General features: G+C 39.4%; 1 protein-coding gene across 3 annotated transcripts in view; it reads left to right on the top strand.

The window, feature by feature from the left end:
• The window catches only part of SUCO (SUN domain containing ossification factor), a 67,077-nt gene that overhangs the window by 27,817 nt on the left and 21,190 nt on the right, over positions 1 to 18,070 (top strand). For 2 of the 3 annotated variants that reach the window (XM_090048012.1, XM_090048014.1), the window contains 10 exons: positions 731 to 871; positions 1,082 to 1,232; positions 3,810 to 3,909; positions 8,598 to 8,722; positions 9,273 to 9,340; positions 11,500 to 11,607; positions 13,230 to 13,335; positions 16,685 to 16,705; positions 16,936 to 16,991; positions 17,879 to 17,970. In XM_090048012.1, the coding sequence (XP_089904138.1) occupies positions 731 to 871; positions 1,082 to 1,232; positions 3,810 to 3,909; positions 8,598 to 8,722; positions 9,273 to 9,340; positions 11,500 to 11,607; positions 13,230 to 13,335; positions 16,685 to 16,705; positions 16,936 to 16,991; positions 17,879 to 17,970 (968 nt within the window). The remainder of the gene's footprint in view (positions 1 to 730; positions 872 to 1,081; positions 1,233 to 3,809; positions 3,910 to 8,597; positions 8,723 to 9,272; positions 9,341 to 11,499; positions 11,608 to 13,229; positions 13,336 to 16,684; positions 16,706 to 16,935; positions 16,992 to 17,878; positions 17,971 to 18,070) is intronic. The other variant, XM_090048013.1, reaches the window with a different exon arrangement.

Raw genomic sequence — 18,070 nt, 5'->3', positions numbered from 1 at the left:
CCTGGTGATTTGAAAACAAAAACAAAAAGAAGATTTGGGGCAGGATTTTTTGGCTAGATTGCAAAACCCTTCTGCTGCTCGGGTAGCATTTTGGAAAGATTATAGACCTTTACTTAGAAAAGGATTCTCCTTGTATAGGAGAGAATTCTGCCTTTGTCAACATCCCTGTGCCGTCATGCTGCCTCTTGCAGATGTAGCAGAACACTGCTCCATCTGTTTCTGACTTGCGATCCAGTAAGGACCCTATATGTGTGGTAGGACTGCTGCCTGCAGTGGCTCTGAGTGTTGTTGTTTTTTCTATAGGGGCTGGCCCTGAGAATTTCATGAATGAGCTTGCTACAGCTCTGTTCCCATATATGTAATGAAACATGTGTGAGATAACATTAAAAGAGTAGATTGTCTTGTAAATGTACTATTTGCTGTAGTATGAGATGCCCTAAAGGAAACGTGGGATTTGAGAGTAGCTCTTCCGTACAACGCACCTTGTGTGCTGCTGCTTGCACTGTGGCAAATGAGAGGAGAGGTGCATTTTTTTTTCTTATGAATGGTAGGTTTGAAAATGTGGTTCCAAAAAACATGTTGCAAGTCTCCCGATCCTTTTAAGCTTGACTGACATTTTTATGGTACTGTACATATTGGCTTTCAAATAGCTTTATTAATTTACCTCTCTGATTTAGCATGTACTTACAATACCAGAAGGGTAAAAAGCATATTATTTCTTTCCCTTCAGTGCAATAGAAAATTCCAGTGCTGATATTCCTGTAGTCAGCTCTAGTGAAGCTGAGCAGTCAGAACCTGACTGTGATATTGGTGGGGCACTTGAGGCTGACCCTCAGAGTGAGCCTTCCTCTTTTGTCAGTCCACCAGAGGGGTGAGTATTGAAGTAGGTTATGAGCTTGAATGACTTTAAAATAAAATTTCCTTTGCTGTGCTGGCCTTGCAACATATAGTCCTTCACATGCTCTGCTTGCTTCTGTCTCCATCTCTGTACGTATTTGTATCGTGTATAAAATACTATGTGAAGACTGAACAATGCTTTAATACGATTAGGTGCTAACTTCTAATATTCTTACATTTTCAGCCTTGTGGGTCAACATATAGAAAATATCTCCTCTTCACATGGCAAAGGAAAGAAGACTAAATCAGAGTTTGAATCAAAAGTTTCAGCAACTGAGAAAAGTACAGATGAGCAGAAATCTGCTTTGAATGCTTCAGATAACTTAAAACGGGAGGTAAGCTGCGTCACTTATCATTCATGCCTTGGAAGGATTTTAAGTAAATACAACCAGTTTTAAGATGAATTGCAAAACAACCTCTTTTTCTTTCCCTTTCTTTCTGTTCTTTTTAAAAGGGGGGGGGGGAACCCTTCCCCTGCTTGTCCAGTAGAATGATCAGATTCTCATTTCCCTTTTGTTTTAAGAATTAATGTTTTCTTCATTTTAAGAAATAAAGCAGTCATCTGAGTTGTAGCTTGTCTGATGTCCTTTGCAAGACAATTCAATAAAGGCAGTGCTGTGGACTGATGCTGTTGAAACTTTAAAAAAAGAAGAAAAAACTCCCAAGAAGGGGGATGAATGAGGCTTTTTTTTTTTTTTTTCCTTAAATAATTAGAAGGACAGTACTATGCAAAAATAAGGCTTGCTTCCAGCAGGCAAAATTCACATGTTAAATAGTGTTTTTCCTTTTGTCCTATTCAAAATGGATATTGAGGAAGGGATCTAGAAAATGCTAGAGACATTTAGTTAGTAAGAAATGTGTCTGAATGGCACTTTGAGTTGCTTTTACTTTTCAGATTTCATTTACAATTCTCTTCTTTAGCTGTCTTTCCAGTTTTGTACTGCAGTCAGCTGGGATTCACAGCACACTTACCAAATGTTAGTTTTGCCCTAAAAATCATTTTACCTGGACAAGAAAACTGCCTTTCTCTCAGATGAGAAGCTTTTCTTTACCAGTTCAGATTTTTTGGGCTAGAGTTCTTCTAAACAGCAACTAAAGATAAAATACAGATTTCTGATGACATCCTCCCATACAAGGGCCCAGCCTTATCGCAGCCTTTAGCTGTTTCTCATTAGTGAACAGCATGCTTGGCAGGACACTTGTAGCAGGAAAGTAGTCTAAAGGAAGTTGTATGACTCCTTATAGTCTATCCTGTTCATCATATGCATTTTATCTATTGCTATACATTGTGTGGCATAAATTGTTTCTTGATTAATGGTTGTGATTCTTACAATTTCTCGAAGAAAGCTATCTTGGCATTTTCTAGGTATGTGTAACATTTACTGGTGACACTGGAGAGAACAAATTAGTCTTTAAATGCGTTTGCATAAAACTTAAAGGGAGGAATAAAATTATTGGTCATGTTCCTTTTCAGTGTTTGGTTGTGGGGTATGTACTTTTGTAAACCTTTTGTAATGTGGTGTCAGCAACACAAGTCCTGTAGAGTTTCCTGTTCCCTAGGAGAAGGGAATTTAACTTCATTTATACTCTTTTTTTACCTTGGGTGTTGTGGGAAGAGGGTGGGGATTAAATGAGTGACGTGATGCACCATAGAAAACACTTCTCTGTAGCAGCCATGGCTTTACATTTTGACCTTGATTAGATCCCTAAATTTTTCCTACCTAATTAATTAAATACTCTTTGCAGTTTGCAAGCAAGAGTGTAGAAGAGATTTGTATGATTTTCAGAGCATAATTATTATAAGGATATTTTCCTTGTTGATAGACGTGGATTTCCAATGGTTCTGAAATAATTTGTTCAGAATGTTTCAGATAACACTATCTTTTAAAATATTTAATCGCTTTAAAGACTGACATTGAACTTCATAGCCTTGATCTTATTTGGTTATGGTCATAGAAAATTTGTAACTTGGGTTTTGGATTGAACATTGTATGTTGCCAAAACCTGGTGGAGGGAGGAAGGGATGAATTTTATAAGCCTCCTACTGTCCAAGGCAAACGGGAAGAATTTTTAAGGGTAAATGGTGACATACTTCAAGCAGATCGTGTGTGTAAAGATGTGCTTTGTGCTAATTTTTTGACACGGTCCACCTAAGATGTTGCACACTTTCCCCCCCACCTCAAAGTTCAACAACTGAAGCATGAAGTTGAAATGTAAACTGGAGTCATTTTAAAAACCAGTGCTGTGGAACACAATTTATGACCCATTTTTGTTTTTGAAGAGTTCTGGCTGTAAAAGATGGTTGCATGAAAATTCATAGCTCTTTTTCTGCTTAAATTTAGACAGGGTGCATTTACAAAGCAACTGTTGAGGAATTACCTTAAATACTAGTAATAAAATGGAATTTCTGTGCGTCTGCTTCGCATTTAACAGCATGTTCATATTCATTCATTGTTTTATAAAGATTTTTATAGAGGTACACTTTTAAAGGAACTTTAGGTATAAAAATAAGCTGATAATTAAACCATTTCAAGTATCTAGTCGAGTTATTTGGTTGTTTTTGTTTTACATGTTTCTAACAAAGCTAAAATGTGTCCTGGTAATTAAAGGCTAAATAAAGCACTGTAAGGAATGCACTTACTACAGTTTTTAGGTTGTAGCAAGATTTTTAGTTTTAAGGTTTGGAGTGGGCATGCCTACACAAGACTCAGTGCAGTGTGCTTGTGTAAAATGCATCTGAATCTGTAATCTGCTAAGAGTTGCTACCACTTTACTTGTGGGGTTTTATATTTAAGAAATATTTTTTTTATCTCAATCGCTTGGTTGAAGTAATAGTGTGGCATTTTGAAAGTACTGCAGTTCCTCTGTTTTAATGTTGGTATCTGGAAACAAATCCTGTGTGGCTTTTGCAGAAAGATTATAAAGCAGGAGAAGTTGACCCAAAGGATCCAGGAGACATTCCAACATTTGATGAATGGAAGAAGCAAGTTATGGAAGTAGAAAAAGAAAAGAGTAAGTTCCAGGATTAACTTCTTAGATCTAAATATGGATCACTTTTATTCTGCTGCACCTTTTTACTAACTTTGTGTAGAACTTAAAAGATGAAACTAAAATCCATTCTGAATTTCGAGAAGCCATTTTAAGCTAAAAATTATGAATTGACTGCAGTTCTCTAAATCAAGAATGGATAATTTACTTTCTTATTAACTTTTTTAGTCATCCCTGAACAAAGTAGCAAGACAGTAGCACTTTGTCAGTATATCCTATAAATATCAAAACCACAAGGATTTCAACTTAATTGTATTAGTTGGGGCTTTTGTGTGACACTGAAATCCATATGCTGGTTTAGGCTTAGTATCATCTATAAATGAGGACATACCTAGTCTGTGGTGCCTGCCTCCAGATTTCATGGTCCTGGTGTGATGTCAGGTGCCACTTCCATGGTAAAGTGTGGCAGCCCCCCAATGCCTGTGGCCAAGGGGCCCTGGAAGTCCTGCCCCTCCCCAGAGATTGACATCCGTCAGTCTCCATCAGGGAGTCAGGACTTCTGGGGACTCTTGGCCAAATCGGGGGGAGAGGTGGGAGGCAGGGGCGGGGGCCTACCATGCTATGCCACAAAGCCAGCCTTCTGCCCCTGTGCTTCAGGATGCCAGGACTTCACACCCTTTTCTCTTTTTGCAGAACTGTTCTCCTCCCCTTGCAATTTGCTTGCTGGCCATTCATGTGCTTTTTCACAGAGACCTACCAATTTTTATAGGTTTTTTTTTTTTTTTAATGGAAGTCTCAAATTTGGGTCCCTACCTATAAATTGATGGATGGCCTGGATGGCACCACCTTTTAAACTACTTTGAGAGTACATGCTCTTACCCACTTCCAACCCTCCCTGGTTGAGTGAGTGAGTATAACTTACATTGTTAAAAATCTCTGTAAAACTATAGTGACATTATGTACACAATTGGCATAAATGCCAGACTTTTCTATAGTCCTGTAGAATTGTGACAGGGGATTCCTTGTTTGCTCAAGTGACCTGGTGCTTCCTACTATCCTAGAAATAAATGTCCAATAACAACTGGACTTCAAGGTTGCATCTCAAAGCTAACAAAGAACTTAGAAGTTTTTCTGCCTGTCCCTAAGCCCCGTGTTGGTTGGTAACTTGATGGTTAAGCCTTGAATTTTCAGCTGGAGGGCTACAGAAGGACCAAGTAATATTTTTTAATACTAAGTGTTTAACTGGCTCGCTCTTAGAACAAATGCATAGAGAGTATTGGATGGAATAAACTTCATTGGCACTTGCTTTGATTGTCCTACGTATGCCTTTGGCTTTGCAACTGAATAAGAAAGTGGCATCCATGAAAAGCTTCAACTTAAAATCCCATATCCCCTCATAAATAAGCAAGAAACCTTGAGGCATGTGTGGCTATTACCTGTTTTGTTTTTGTTTTTTCTTTGAGGGCCCTCCTTCCCCCTCTAATCTTAATCTTCTTTCTGTAACCTGGTTTAAACTTCAGTACATATAACTTGTACCCATGAAAGCTTGTAAGTTCTTAATACTAGTAAACACTAGTGTTCAAGCATCGTCGGACTTGCCTATCAGAAATGTATACTGCTCTCTTGCTTACAAGAACACTGCCAGTTTTGTGTTGCCACGTGTTGTTTATAGTGCACCAATTGCAGTAATCTCTGAAGCATTTTGGGCATTTCTGACAGCAAAAAACACTACTTGTATTTTTGCAGCTCGGAGGGAGGAAGAGATGGAGAAGCTTGAATTTGTCAGCAGTGTGTAACATCTTAAATTTTATGGTACATCTGCATGGGATATGTTTTCACTATTTGAATGGCCTTTTACAGTGCCAAATTGCAGTGCTGATATAAGAACAAGATAGTTTTAAACTGCCAAGTTTCCTGTTTTAAAAACAAAGATAGGATGCTAAGTTATTATACAAGAGCAGCATTTTTAGACTGGTTTACCAGTTTAAACCTGTAAACCAGTTCCAGTAAGTCATGAGTGTTCTCTTCAACATCTTTATCAACTAAATGTGGATACTGGTGTCAGAAGTAAACTGGCCAAGTTTGCCAATGACACTAATCTTTGGGGTGGAGTGTTGTCCACACCTGAGGATGGGCTGGCGATCCAGGCTGACTTAGATAGGCTCAAAAAGTGGGCAGATACAATCCTGATGACATTCCATACTGACAAATGCAAGGTGGTACTCCAACTTGGAAGGGGTGAACGGGGAAACCCGCAGCATGCTTATAGGCTTGGCAGTGCTACTCTTACTAGCACCGTGGCTGAAAGACTTGGGGGTCATGATTGGCCACAAGAAGAACATGAGCCACCAATGCAGTATCGCAGCTGGTAAAGCAAACCAAACTCTGGCTTGCATCAGTAGATGCTTCTTGGGTAAATCCCAGGATATCATCCTGCCACTGTACTCGGCCTTAGTGAGGCTGCGGCTGGAGTACTGCATCCAATTCTGGACCCCACAATTCAAGAAGTATGTGGAGAAGCTTGAGAGGGTCCAGAGGAGAGCCATGCACATGATCAGAGGACAAGAGAATAGGTGTTATGAAGAGAGGTTGAGTCATGTGCTTTTCCAGGCTGAAGTCACATGTTATGGGGTGACCTGATGGCAGTCTATAAGTATATCAGGGCACGCATCAGGATCTGGGGGAATGCCTGTTCGCCAGAGTGCCCCAAGGGATGACAAGGTCCAACGTTCGCAAACTCCTCCATGACCATTTTAGGCTGGGCATAAGGAAAAACTTCTTACTGTCCAAGTCCTGGAATAGACCCCCTCCAGAGGTGGTGCAAGCACCTACTCTAGACACTTTCCAGAAACATTCAGATGCCTTTCTTGCTGGGATCCTTTGACCCTAGCTGACTTCCTGCCCCTGGGTTAGGGAGCTGGACCCAATATTCCAACGTCCCTTCCAGCCCTAATGTCTGTGAAATCTGCACTTTTTTTTTTTCCTCCTACACTTTTTTTTCCCCCCCAATCAAAATGAAATGCCACTATGTATAGGTATCAATTGATAACAATGTTTTATTGATATATTTGCAAGCTTAAAGCAATTTCATAGCCTACCAGTGCCTCAGTCTTTTTAAGTTTTTAAATACCTGTATAATTTTGGCATTTCCCTCCAACCCTTTATCATGGAAAATCAGAGCTCCCCCTGCCCCCCTTGCTGACCAGGACATGGGTCCAGCTGCCCTGCCCCCCCCCCCCCCCCACACACACACACTTTGGTGCTGAGAAGCCCTGCTAGCCCTGGTGCTGAGAAGCACTGGCTCACTCCCAAGTTGCAGACCCACCCAGCTCTGCCAATGCCCCCCACTCCTGACCCTCAGCTCCCATCCTTGGTGGTGCTCCTGCCAGTGCCCCTTACTCCCAACCTGCAGCCCCGTGTCTGCCATTTCCTCGCACTCCCAATCCACAGCCCCTGTACCCCAGCCCTGCCAGAGGATGGCCCCTAGCTGCTAGGGCTGTGGGACTGTCCTGTCTGCTCCCTGCTTCATGGTTGCCAACTACAGCCAGACAACAGTGCCTGAGTCCCAGCTACTGTGTGTGGGAGGTGGTGGCTGCTGTGGCTGGACTGGAGTGCAGATCCCACCCCCTGCAGGTGGCATGACTGGAGCAGAGCTGAGCAGAGACCATGAGTGATGGAGGAAGATGCAGGCTTGTCTGCTGTGGGGCTTGGGGCTCCTTGCCCTGTTGCCTTCCCCACAGGGGCCTCTTCAGCCCAGTGGGTGGGATGCAATATGGGAGGGTGAAGCAAGGTGGGGAAGTTCTGTGCTGCTGCTGCCAGGAGCCCATGCTGGCCTCACCACTATGGCAAAGTACCCCCTTCCCACGTGGCAGCAGAAGAGGCACAACTCTGCACCACCGCTGCCCTGCTGCTGCTACATGACGGCATAAATGGCATCATGGCAGCATAAATGGCACAAGCCTCTCTGGCCCTGCTCTCCCTCCCGCTGTGCCACAGAGGACCCCAGGAGGAGGGCAGCAGGGCGGGAAGCCCCAGGCCTCACAACGGACAGCCCACATCCTCTACCCCGTGCACAAGTCTTGGGGGCATGTGCCTTGCCCCCCCCGATGTCTGCTCCCTGGGAGTACATTCAGCAGTAGGGTGCTGCCCCCACATTCTTGCCCCAGGCTCTGCCCTGGCTGGGCAGTGCCCCCAGCCACAATTGTCAACCCTGCCCCATTCCCTCCCTTCACATGATTGCCTCAATCTGCTTCCCCCTACCTCCTGACTTGACTGCAAGCAGTTGAGGGAACTTACTGTCCACCGCTGTCTGGCTATATGTACATGGTGCACACTGCGTCCCACTCCCCCAGCCCCTTGCAGGCTGGAACTTTGCCAGGCTGCAAGGAAAACCCATGACTTCCTTTAAAGGAAAAAAATCTTCCTTTCTCCTTCAGAAGAGGAAATCTGTGGGGGGGGTTTTCCACAGAGAACAGAAAACCTGGATCCCTGGTCCTGATGTGTTGCCCCATGGATATTACTTGCTCCATATTGTTTATTGGCCAGCAGTTTTTCCCAGCTGCCTGCTGCTGTAGACAGACTTGTTCCAATGCATTGAAACTTGCAATTTTCTGTTAAACACATGTTGAATAACAAGTTTTTTTTCAAAGCTAAAAATATTCTTTCTTTCATCTTGTTCATTATATTAACAAGCATGTTTTTTTGTTTTCCAGGTCAGTCAATGCACCCATCTTCTAATGGTGGACAGCATTCCACAAAAAAGGTCCAGAAAAACAGAAATAATTATGCCTCAGTAGAGTGTGGTGCAAAAATACTGGCAGCGAATCCAGAAGCAAAGGTAGGATGTTTTTTTTTTTTTTTAATCTTACTTTGAGAATGTGAATGTGAGCATGGTTTTTAAGTTTATTTTTAATATAATCTTGTAGTGAGTCCTAGGTACAACTCAGACATTGGATTTAAGGCAGAATCTTCAAGGTATTCTAGCATTTCTTGTATCTGGGCTTATTACTCTTGGGCTTTTGAAACAGAATCCATAATGGTCCCTAACATCGGTGATTTTTAGGGGTTAGTTTTGAGAAATTGAAAGCTATTAAATGAAGTTCAGTAGAAGGAAAAACTACCTAGGATAGGGATTTATGTAGGTTGTTCTGGATAGGCTATAAAGCGCTGTAAATAAGCAGCTATTCTCTTCCAGTGTTCACAGCATGATATATTATTATTATCTTATCCTGCTGCTTAACTATTTCCATAACTAGATGTTTAGCTCCTATTATCATGTATGTATAGAAGTACACACCAAAAGGACACTTATTTCAAGGGAAAACTGACTTCTGCTTTCTATTTAATACCAGTGACAACTTAAACATTCTGTTTTATTTCCTGTACAGAGTACATCAGCTATTCTAATGGAAAACATGGATCTCTACATGCTGAATCCATGCAGTACTAAAATCTGGTAAGTTAACACTGTAGTGTTTTACAGGTGGTTGTTTTGGTTGGCTGCCCTGAAGGAAATAAGCAGGTACTACTTTACCATTGGCTTGATATTTGTATATTGCTTCTGTAAGTGATTCTAACCCAGTGATTCTCAACCATGGTGGCATGGCACCCTGAAGTACCTGGAGATCCTTTCAAGGGTGTTGTGGGGTGCCACACAATCTTAGCACTATCAGGTGTGCAAACATGAGTCACGAGAATAAACCCAGAGTGTTCAAACTGATATTCTCATCTGTGTGAACTGCTGGAGGAGCCATACTAAGACCTGGTGTTTTGGCACATGCTGCAATGCATTTACCTTTAAAATAAATGTGGGGACTCTTTATGTAAGGCTGGGAGCACAGATGTACTCCTTCATGCCAACAGTAGACTTGCACATTTCAAGCAACACTGTCTAGTTTCCAATTGAATTCCCTCATCCTCCTTTTTAATTAGTGCTTTTAGTCACCCCCCCCTTTTATTTATAGCTATAGATATCTCTCTCTCATATATGTATGAGAGAGAGAGAGATTTATATCGATAAATAAAAGGGGGGGGGGTGACATACAGATATAAAATTTCACTGAAAAATCTACCGGTCAAGTGCCTTACATACAAGTGCAAGTCTTGAAGTATAGATATTTTACCTATATATCAGGATTCTGTTTAAAATAAGGGTTGTATCGTTTAACTCAGAGGAAGTAAGGGCCCTACCTCAGAAATAGAATACTGATATGCCGCCTTTAATGCTGAAAGTTAAAGATGTGTTCTTGCTGGTCCTAACTATCAGAATCCTGTAATTGGAATCTACTTTATTCTGCTAATATGCAAGCTAGGATACAGTCTAGCTTCTCCTGGATTCTACTGTTCTTGTAATGCTAGTAACTACTTTCTGAGATGCGTATATATAAATCACAGTACTCACAAAGAGCTGATCAATATTGTAAGCGTTGTTTGGATAGTTGTTGAATAATTTCTTTATTCTCTTCCAAATAAATGGCTTGGGAAATGTGTACTATGTTACTGATCCTATATTTAAACACTTCTCCTATATTTAAAACAAGACAAATTTAAGAATTCAGGGTGCCAGCATGCAGGTGGATATGCTGGCAATGAGACTTTCTCAAACCTCCCATTTTATTTTAAGATTAATAAACACTCTTTTGCCTTTGCACCATAAACAGGTAGGTTTCTAAGCTACAAACAGCGAGGGTCCATTACTGTACTAGATTCAGATTTACTCTAATGAGATCTGCAGTTGTCATGGGCACATATATTTGAACAGACTCTTCTCTTGTGGGAAGGATAAGATAGGTGAGTTAAAGCAATACCACAAATCATGTTTTCTCTTTGAAGGAATAAGAGAAAAATGAATCTCTCCATTAATGGGAAATATTAGGTACTGGAAGGTGAAAAAATCTGGCCTCTTTCTAATATTTCAGTGCCTGTCTTAGGTGGATTTGTACTACTTGCACAAAGAATAAAGGCCCAGATAAGATGGAAACTCCTGTTTTGTTTTATTGTCCTCGGCTTTTATTTTACATTCTCTCTTGTATTGTCATACAGTCCTATTTTGTTTTTAATTCTGTGTTAACCTGGTAGAATATATGATCGCCCAATATGTTTTAGCAAAAGTTATAATTTTATATAAATGGTGTGTGTTATAAATTCAAGTGTGTGTATAATATTTTATTACTTGTACTGATTTTGGCAAAAAGTTGTAAATAAACTAGTTCTGCTATGATTAGTATATGGTATGGTAGGCACTTTTCAGATCTAGAATTTTATGAGAGGAGCTACATTTTCTCAGAAAAATTGCTTGTGGTGTGCATATGGACTGTTGGTTATCTAGAACAGTGGTTTTCAAGCCTTTTTTCTCTCTTGTGGACCCCTTTGGAAACTTCAGTTCAAGGTGCTAGACCCCTTTGAATTGTATGCATGGGTATTCATATACTTTTGATCTTGGTCATCTTTCGTGGACCCCTTAAACGTAGTCTGCGGACTCCCAGGGGTTCATGGACCACAGGTTGAAAACCACTGATTTTAGAACTCTCAGTTATGCAGTAGCATAAATAAGTGTTGCAACTGTGCATGTGAAAGCTACTTGTTTCTAATATCGAGTTTCTTTTTGCCTTCAAGGTTTGTTATTGAGCTTTGTGAACCAATTCAAGTAAAGCAACTTGACATTGCAAATCATGAATTATTCTCCTCTACTCCTAAGGATTTTCTGGTGTCCATTAGTGACAGGTATGTCATAACTTGAATAAGTGGTCATTTACATTCAGAAAGGTCAATATATTAAGTAGGAATAATTTTCAGTTGCAGTTATTTCATACTGGGCAGAAGTATCCTGGAAAGGACACTTACGTGCCTCACAGCTGCTCTTGATTTTAAATGTTGTGAAATAACATGGATGATTCATTTTGTATGTATGAATGGCTATTTTTCTACAGTAGATGTGCTGGCAACTTCTTTCTCAGAAAACAAAAACAACCCAAAACAAAACTCTGTAGTATGTATGTGTTTCTGTGATGGTTCCTATTTCTTGCACCTTTTTGTTTGCCTTATTAGAAATGGGAAGAGAGAGCCCTATTGGTCTCTGCCATAAATATAAAGCAGTAAGACAAGCATCCAAAATACTGGCATTTATTGAACCTTTAAATAGCTAAAATTTTCCTGCTTTGAAGCAAATTGCCCACTTCTGAACTCTCAAGTGATGTTCATATTGGAGCAGAACATGGATTCTTTTTAATAGATTCCATTTAATATTTTTGCTATGGTGTTACTTTTTCCTCTTTTTATAAATGGCACCAATCAATCAATAATTCTTTCCTGCCCTATGTCACTCAAGCCTTTTTATAATATTATTGGTTGTACAGAAATCAGTTTTCAAAAGTGAGATCTGTCAGTATTTCTCCCACCTTTTTTCTCAAAACAATGGGAAGAAGTATAGTACAGTGGATCTTGCATCCTTCTTCCTTCCTAGCTCTTGTGAAGTAGCAAAACGGTTTCTTTTTGGCAAATTTTTGTCTTTTCTAGATTACCGTTAGGGGTGTGTTCCAGTTGGCAGAATCACAAGTATGAAGGCTAAGTTTTTAAGTATTGGCTTAGCTCCAAGCCATCCAACTTCTACATGGCTAGAGGGACCTGGAAATCCCCAGCTGCGTACTGTACCTCTGCCCTCTGCACCATGTGGAAGCTGTCTCCATTCCCCAAAACCTTCCCCTCTACAGCCCCACCACCACTGCATCATGTACCCAGGCTTACTTTTGCCTCCCCCCACAGCTGTGCAGTGCTGCCACTTAGGTCCTTGGTGCAAGGGCAGGCAGCAGAAGCTGGAGGAAGGAGGGAGAGACTCCAGCTGCTGTTAAAGCCAAAATAGTGGGGAAAGCAGTGACTACATTGAGATTTTTTTTTTTGTTTTTGTTTTTCCGCATTCCGAATAAGGGAAACATTTATAGCTACAGGGTATCCAAAATAGTTTTTAGCAAGAATCAGGCACCTTAATGTTTTAAGCCTCGTTCAGCTAACTTTACTTGTGCTTATGGAGAGCTGGGGTGGCATGAGTGCTAAGATGCACAATTGACAGTCCAGATGTCACAAGCTGAAGGCCATAGCAGAAGCACTCAGTGTGGCCTGTTGGATTCTAGTGAATCTGAGAATTCTGCTAAATACCGTGTCATAAGTACATGAGTAAGGAAAGGATTTGTGCTTATTCTAAAGTTAGCAGGTCTTGACCTAAAATTGACCATGAATCTGAATACTGTGAAGTGTCGCTCTAAAATTGGGCCCTATCCCGCAAACATGGAGTAATAATATAGTAGTATATTAATAATTTCCCCGATGTGACTTTACACTTTATTTTCCAGGTACCCAACGAGTAAGTGGATTAAACTGGGTACTTTTCATGCTAGAGATGAGAGGAATGTCCAGAGCTTTCCTTTGGATGAACAGATGTACGCAAAATACGTTAAGGTAATTCTTCTATGTAGCTAATGTGCTTTTCTCCTTGTAAAAGGAATAATTTGAAGGACAACTATGACTTTCTGTTCAACCAAGCAACCTTAGAACTAGGTAAAAAATTATCCTTACCATGCGTTAAAGTAACTTTGAGAGTTAATTTTTAATTTACTATGGTTCGTCACATTTTTTGTGATTTGTTGGCTTTTTTTTTTCCTGAGGAAGTATGGAGTTGTATAATAGAACATGTCAGCATTGTGCCAGTTTTCTGAGCAAGAGTTTGTGTTAGTCTCAAATTGAATTTAAAGGTTTTTTTTCCTCCTTTAACAATCAGAAATGTTGTTTACTAACATGTCTGACTAGTCGAATACAAAAGACTCTGGTAAAGAACAGGAAACAGGATAGATCAGTTTAGCAGACTTTTCAGCTATATATATATATATATATATATATATATTATAGATTTTGCTTTTGGTTGCTAAGTTTTTTTGCTTTATATTTTTAATGAAGCTAATTGCTTTCAGAATTCTTTTGGTTTTGGTTTTTTATACACATACCAGTTTGCATGGTCCGTGGTTTTGTGAGTTTGAATAACTTGCAGTAGTTTACTATGCCTCTGCTATAAAATCCCCCACAATTATGTACTCTAGTATTTTTATGTTTATCCAGGTGTATACTTTAACAAATCAGATGTCCTAATCTGTAGAAACCAGGATGCAAGTTCCAACTTTGTCTGTGATTCCCAGTACAATCCTTGAGCTGTATCTGCCGCCTGTCTTAATTCCCCTGAATTATTTAGGCTTGCTGCTCTAGAATCTGCATCTTAATAATTTATAAATTCACAAAAGCTTGTTCTGCATTGAGCATAAATTTAGATTTCAGGTGAGGAATGAAATTCAGAGCCTGCTTTTTTTTTTTTATTTTTTTTAAGAAAAAGATCCCCTTAACTTTGACTTCATTGCTACAGATGAGCCATATTTTTGTTGGAAGTACATGTTAGCTTCCAAATTTGTTTTTATTTTTCTCTAACAATTTTTTTTTTTAAGGGAAAAGATTCTCTGAGCACATAAGAATTATATCTGGGGCATTAATGAATAATATTTTCATTCAGTTTTTTTAGCAGGAGCATTATTAAATCACAAGTTTGAGAGACCCATTTCTGTGTTTCGTCGTTCATTCCCCTAATGTTCAATTACACTTGCACTTTTTTCAGAAAGTGATCTGAAGAGCAAATATAAATCCATTGCAGTGGTTTCTGACATGGCACATGCATGACTAGAACAGTACTGACTGTCTCCTCACTTTTTAAAAAAAATAATAATTTGCAGTGCACTAGCTTTCCCCTGGGGCTTTACTCCTGTTCTTTTTTGAGTCTGTTTATATCACGTATTACTTGCAGTGAGTAAATGTTGTCATGCAATGCTGTAGCTCTTTATAAAATAGATTTATACCTTTCCCAAGAAACATGCTCTTGAAACTGCTACAGTTTTTTTCCTAGTAATTGGGGTATACCACAATTAAGAGGTCCAGTTTTCTGATATGGGAGAGATGACATTTTAATTGATGCTGATAGCTGTTTAAATCTTTTAATGTTCATGCCTCAAATTTCTTGCATGAATCTGGACAATGTGACTGTAACTCTGCTTGCTGAACTTTGACATTGTAGTGGTCAGTAAAGTGCTTAGAAGTATGCTAGATCAGTGGTTCTTAACTGATGGCCTGTAGATGAGTTTTTTTATAAGGGCAACCAAGTGATCCTCTCCTTCCATCTTTCTGCTTCTGATCTGCTTTATGCTGGAGCTAGTGTGCTTGGGAATGAGCAGAGCTGCCTTAGTGTAATGTTGCTCATAAGCTAATGAAATAACCTTTGCTAAAAAGTGATGCAGGTTTAGGCAGGGATGGAGCCATGTGAATTTGGGTGTGTGGAGTAGTGGACTGGCAGCCTAGGTCATGGTACTGTTGGGGGCAGTATGAAAGTGAAATGAACTGAACCATGGGATCAAAAGTTGAGAACCAGTGTGCTAGATATGGGATTTTTTTTAAGTCTCTTCTGCATGTACCAAATTCCTCCTAAGGCAGTATAATATGGTGAAAAGATAACATATTAAAGTACTGATTTATTGTCAATGCATTGGCTTCATAACAAAGATAGCTATTCTTAGTATCTGTCTAATCTAAATTGGGGATATTTTGGAAAATTAATCCAAATTTAACTAAATGTGAGGATTGATAGTGGATTATTTAAATTGCATTAAATCATGATTTTTCACAAATGAAATGGCCTTGATTTAGCTTGGTTACTTCAGAAGCAGAATAGGTGGAAAACAAATTAAGCCCATTTTAATCTTGAACAGAAGTCCATTCAGAAATTCCATGTGGTTTAACAAATTTAATTTTTAAATTCATGCCTTTAATTAGGATTTAATTTTCTTGAGCATCCTTGTATAGATCTAGACTCAGTATAAACCATGCTAAATAAAGACTTTTTTTCCATTGGATCTTAAACTCTTACTTCTAAATTCCCCTGAAAAAATTTCTATAAAATAGAACATGCTATACTGAATTTAGATCAGGAACAGTACATTAATGATCTTTAATGATGGGGATTTTTTTTGTAGGTGGCTTAATATTTTTCCTAACTTTAAGAATAATCGCATTAAGAGTAACATGTTAAAGATTTTGTCTGGCATACTTTTAGAGTGCAGTAACAAGGACATTAGAATAATCTGACTAAATCTTTTGCCTAGAAATCTTCTATTTTTTTTATTATACTGTCTATCTTTCAGCTTGAGCTAGAAGCTTTTGGATTTACCTAACACTCAACAGTGTTGCATCTTCAGTCTTCACAGCTTATTTCTTGTAAAGCATTTAAGCTTGGGACAGAAATTTAGGCCTAAACCAGTATAAGTGATCAGAAACTGGTTTAAAACTAACACAACAGAAGCTTGGTGCACACAAACTGCTTTCAAAATGGCTGAAACTGGTTTAAGATAAACCTGGATGATGTGTTATCAGACTTAACTGATTTAGGTTAAATTGGTTTATTGAAATTCTGTCCCCCTCCAAATTCAAGCCGTCTGTTCCAGCCAAGCAGGGAGGTATGCTCAAGTACCCCTTGGCTTGTGGCCTGGACCACTGTAGGCATGTGGCTGCATTTCTCGAATCAAAAGTGAATGTCTGTTCACTTGTTTATGGGTTCAATCTGCACTGTTTAGACTAACCTGCAAAGATTGAATCAAGTTAGCCTCGGGCTTTTTGACTGTGTACTTAGCCTTTATAGTACTTAATTAAAATTGCTAGAGTTGCCTGTGGCACGTGTCCAGCTTTTGTACTGACATCTTTCTTTTCCTTTCTCTTGCTTCAGATGTTCATCAAATACATAAAGGTTAGCAATCTCCTCTTTCCAAATATTGAATGCATAGGGCTTGGGGTATACTCTGCAGCTCAGCATGTTGGCAAGAATAAAGCTTTCCAAGGACCTTTCTGTTATGAGCAATCTGCATTCTGCTTAAGTAAACCTAACTTCCAAATTTAAAAGCTAGATGTGCGTGTTGAGTAGAGATTTTTATCTGATTCTTCTCTAGTCTTTCATTCTAAATGCTTGTTATTCTTTAGGTGGAGTTGGTGTCACATTTTGGATCAGAACATTTTTGTCCTCTAAGCCTTATAAGGTAATAATGAATGAAATACTTTGAGCTGAAAGTTATCTTTTACATCTAAGGCTGAGAATGTTTAGTGCGTCTAATGTCATCTGGAAAACATTTCAGTTTCTTAAGTTCAGCAGCAGTATTCTTGATTCTGTTTAAAGAAAGGGATTACATAAGTTAGACATTGCCGACATGATGGTTCAAATTATTGTAAATTGCTTTAAAAATTCCTTAAATAAGGTGGTATCCATAAGGAAATGTCCTCCCTAAATTCCCTTATACATTCTGCTTCCCTTTTTTCCTCCTTCACTACCCCTTCTCCAAGCCTCTTTTCAGCCATCGAGGTTACAACAAGATTTGAACCCTAGTATCTCTAAAGTAGTATAGCTCCAGGTTATTAAGCCAGTCTTGAAGGTGAGGGAGAGATTGAATGTAGTGCACTAGGAGCTTATCCTATAGTGTAAGGATTTGAAGAAAGTGTCATGGTCAGTGTCAAGCCAGAAAGACTGTCCTAGAATTTCTATCCTAAATTAAATGAGGAGGATAAGACCTCTATGCATTGCAAAAGGTGGATGTTGCAGTAATTCAAGATGAAGAATAAGATGTGGATGACAAGTCAGGTGATGAGAAAAGATCTGACTTCTGTAAGGGAGGGGTTAAGGTGGGAAGAAGGTTAGAACCAAATAGTGCTGCTAAGTCTAACTGCAACGCTAGTGGAATCCTAACTAACCCTTCTAGAGATGAGTGTTTTAAAAGAAAAGGCATTGGTCAGCTTTATGTAAGATGCCAGTTTGCTGGTTGGCTAATCCAGGGCAAGTGTTAATTTAATGTGCTTGCTTCAGTCATTAAATCACCATTAGATTTTAGCCTGACAACTTACATTTTGGTTTTATTTGAAATATTGTTTATAGAGTGTTCGGCACTAGCATGGTTGAAGAATATGAAGAAATTGCTGATTCCCAGTATCAGTCAGAACGCCAAGAGCTGTTTGATGAAGACTACGGTAAGAAAACAAATAAATAACTGTATTGCTTATTAACTATCAAATCCCTTGTAACTTGGTCACCTGAAGTTTTTCATGTGTTCTGAAATGATCAGCTTGG

Source organism: Crocodylus siamensis, chromosome 5 (assembly GCF_052110815.1).
Source record: "Crocodylus siamensis isolate JL-2025a chromosome 5, ASM5211081v1, whole genome shotgun sequence".
Classification (NCBI taxonomy): domain Eukaryota; kingdom Metazoa; phylum Chordata; order Crocodylia; family Crocodylidae; genus Crocodylus; species Crocodylus siamensis.
The sequence above is the reverse complement of the archived record's forward strand: the minus strand, read 5'-3'. Positions and strand labels throughout refer to the sequence as shown.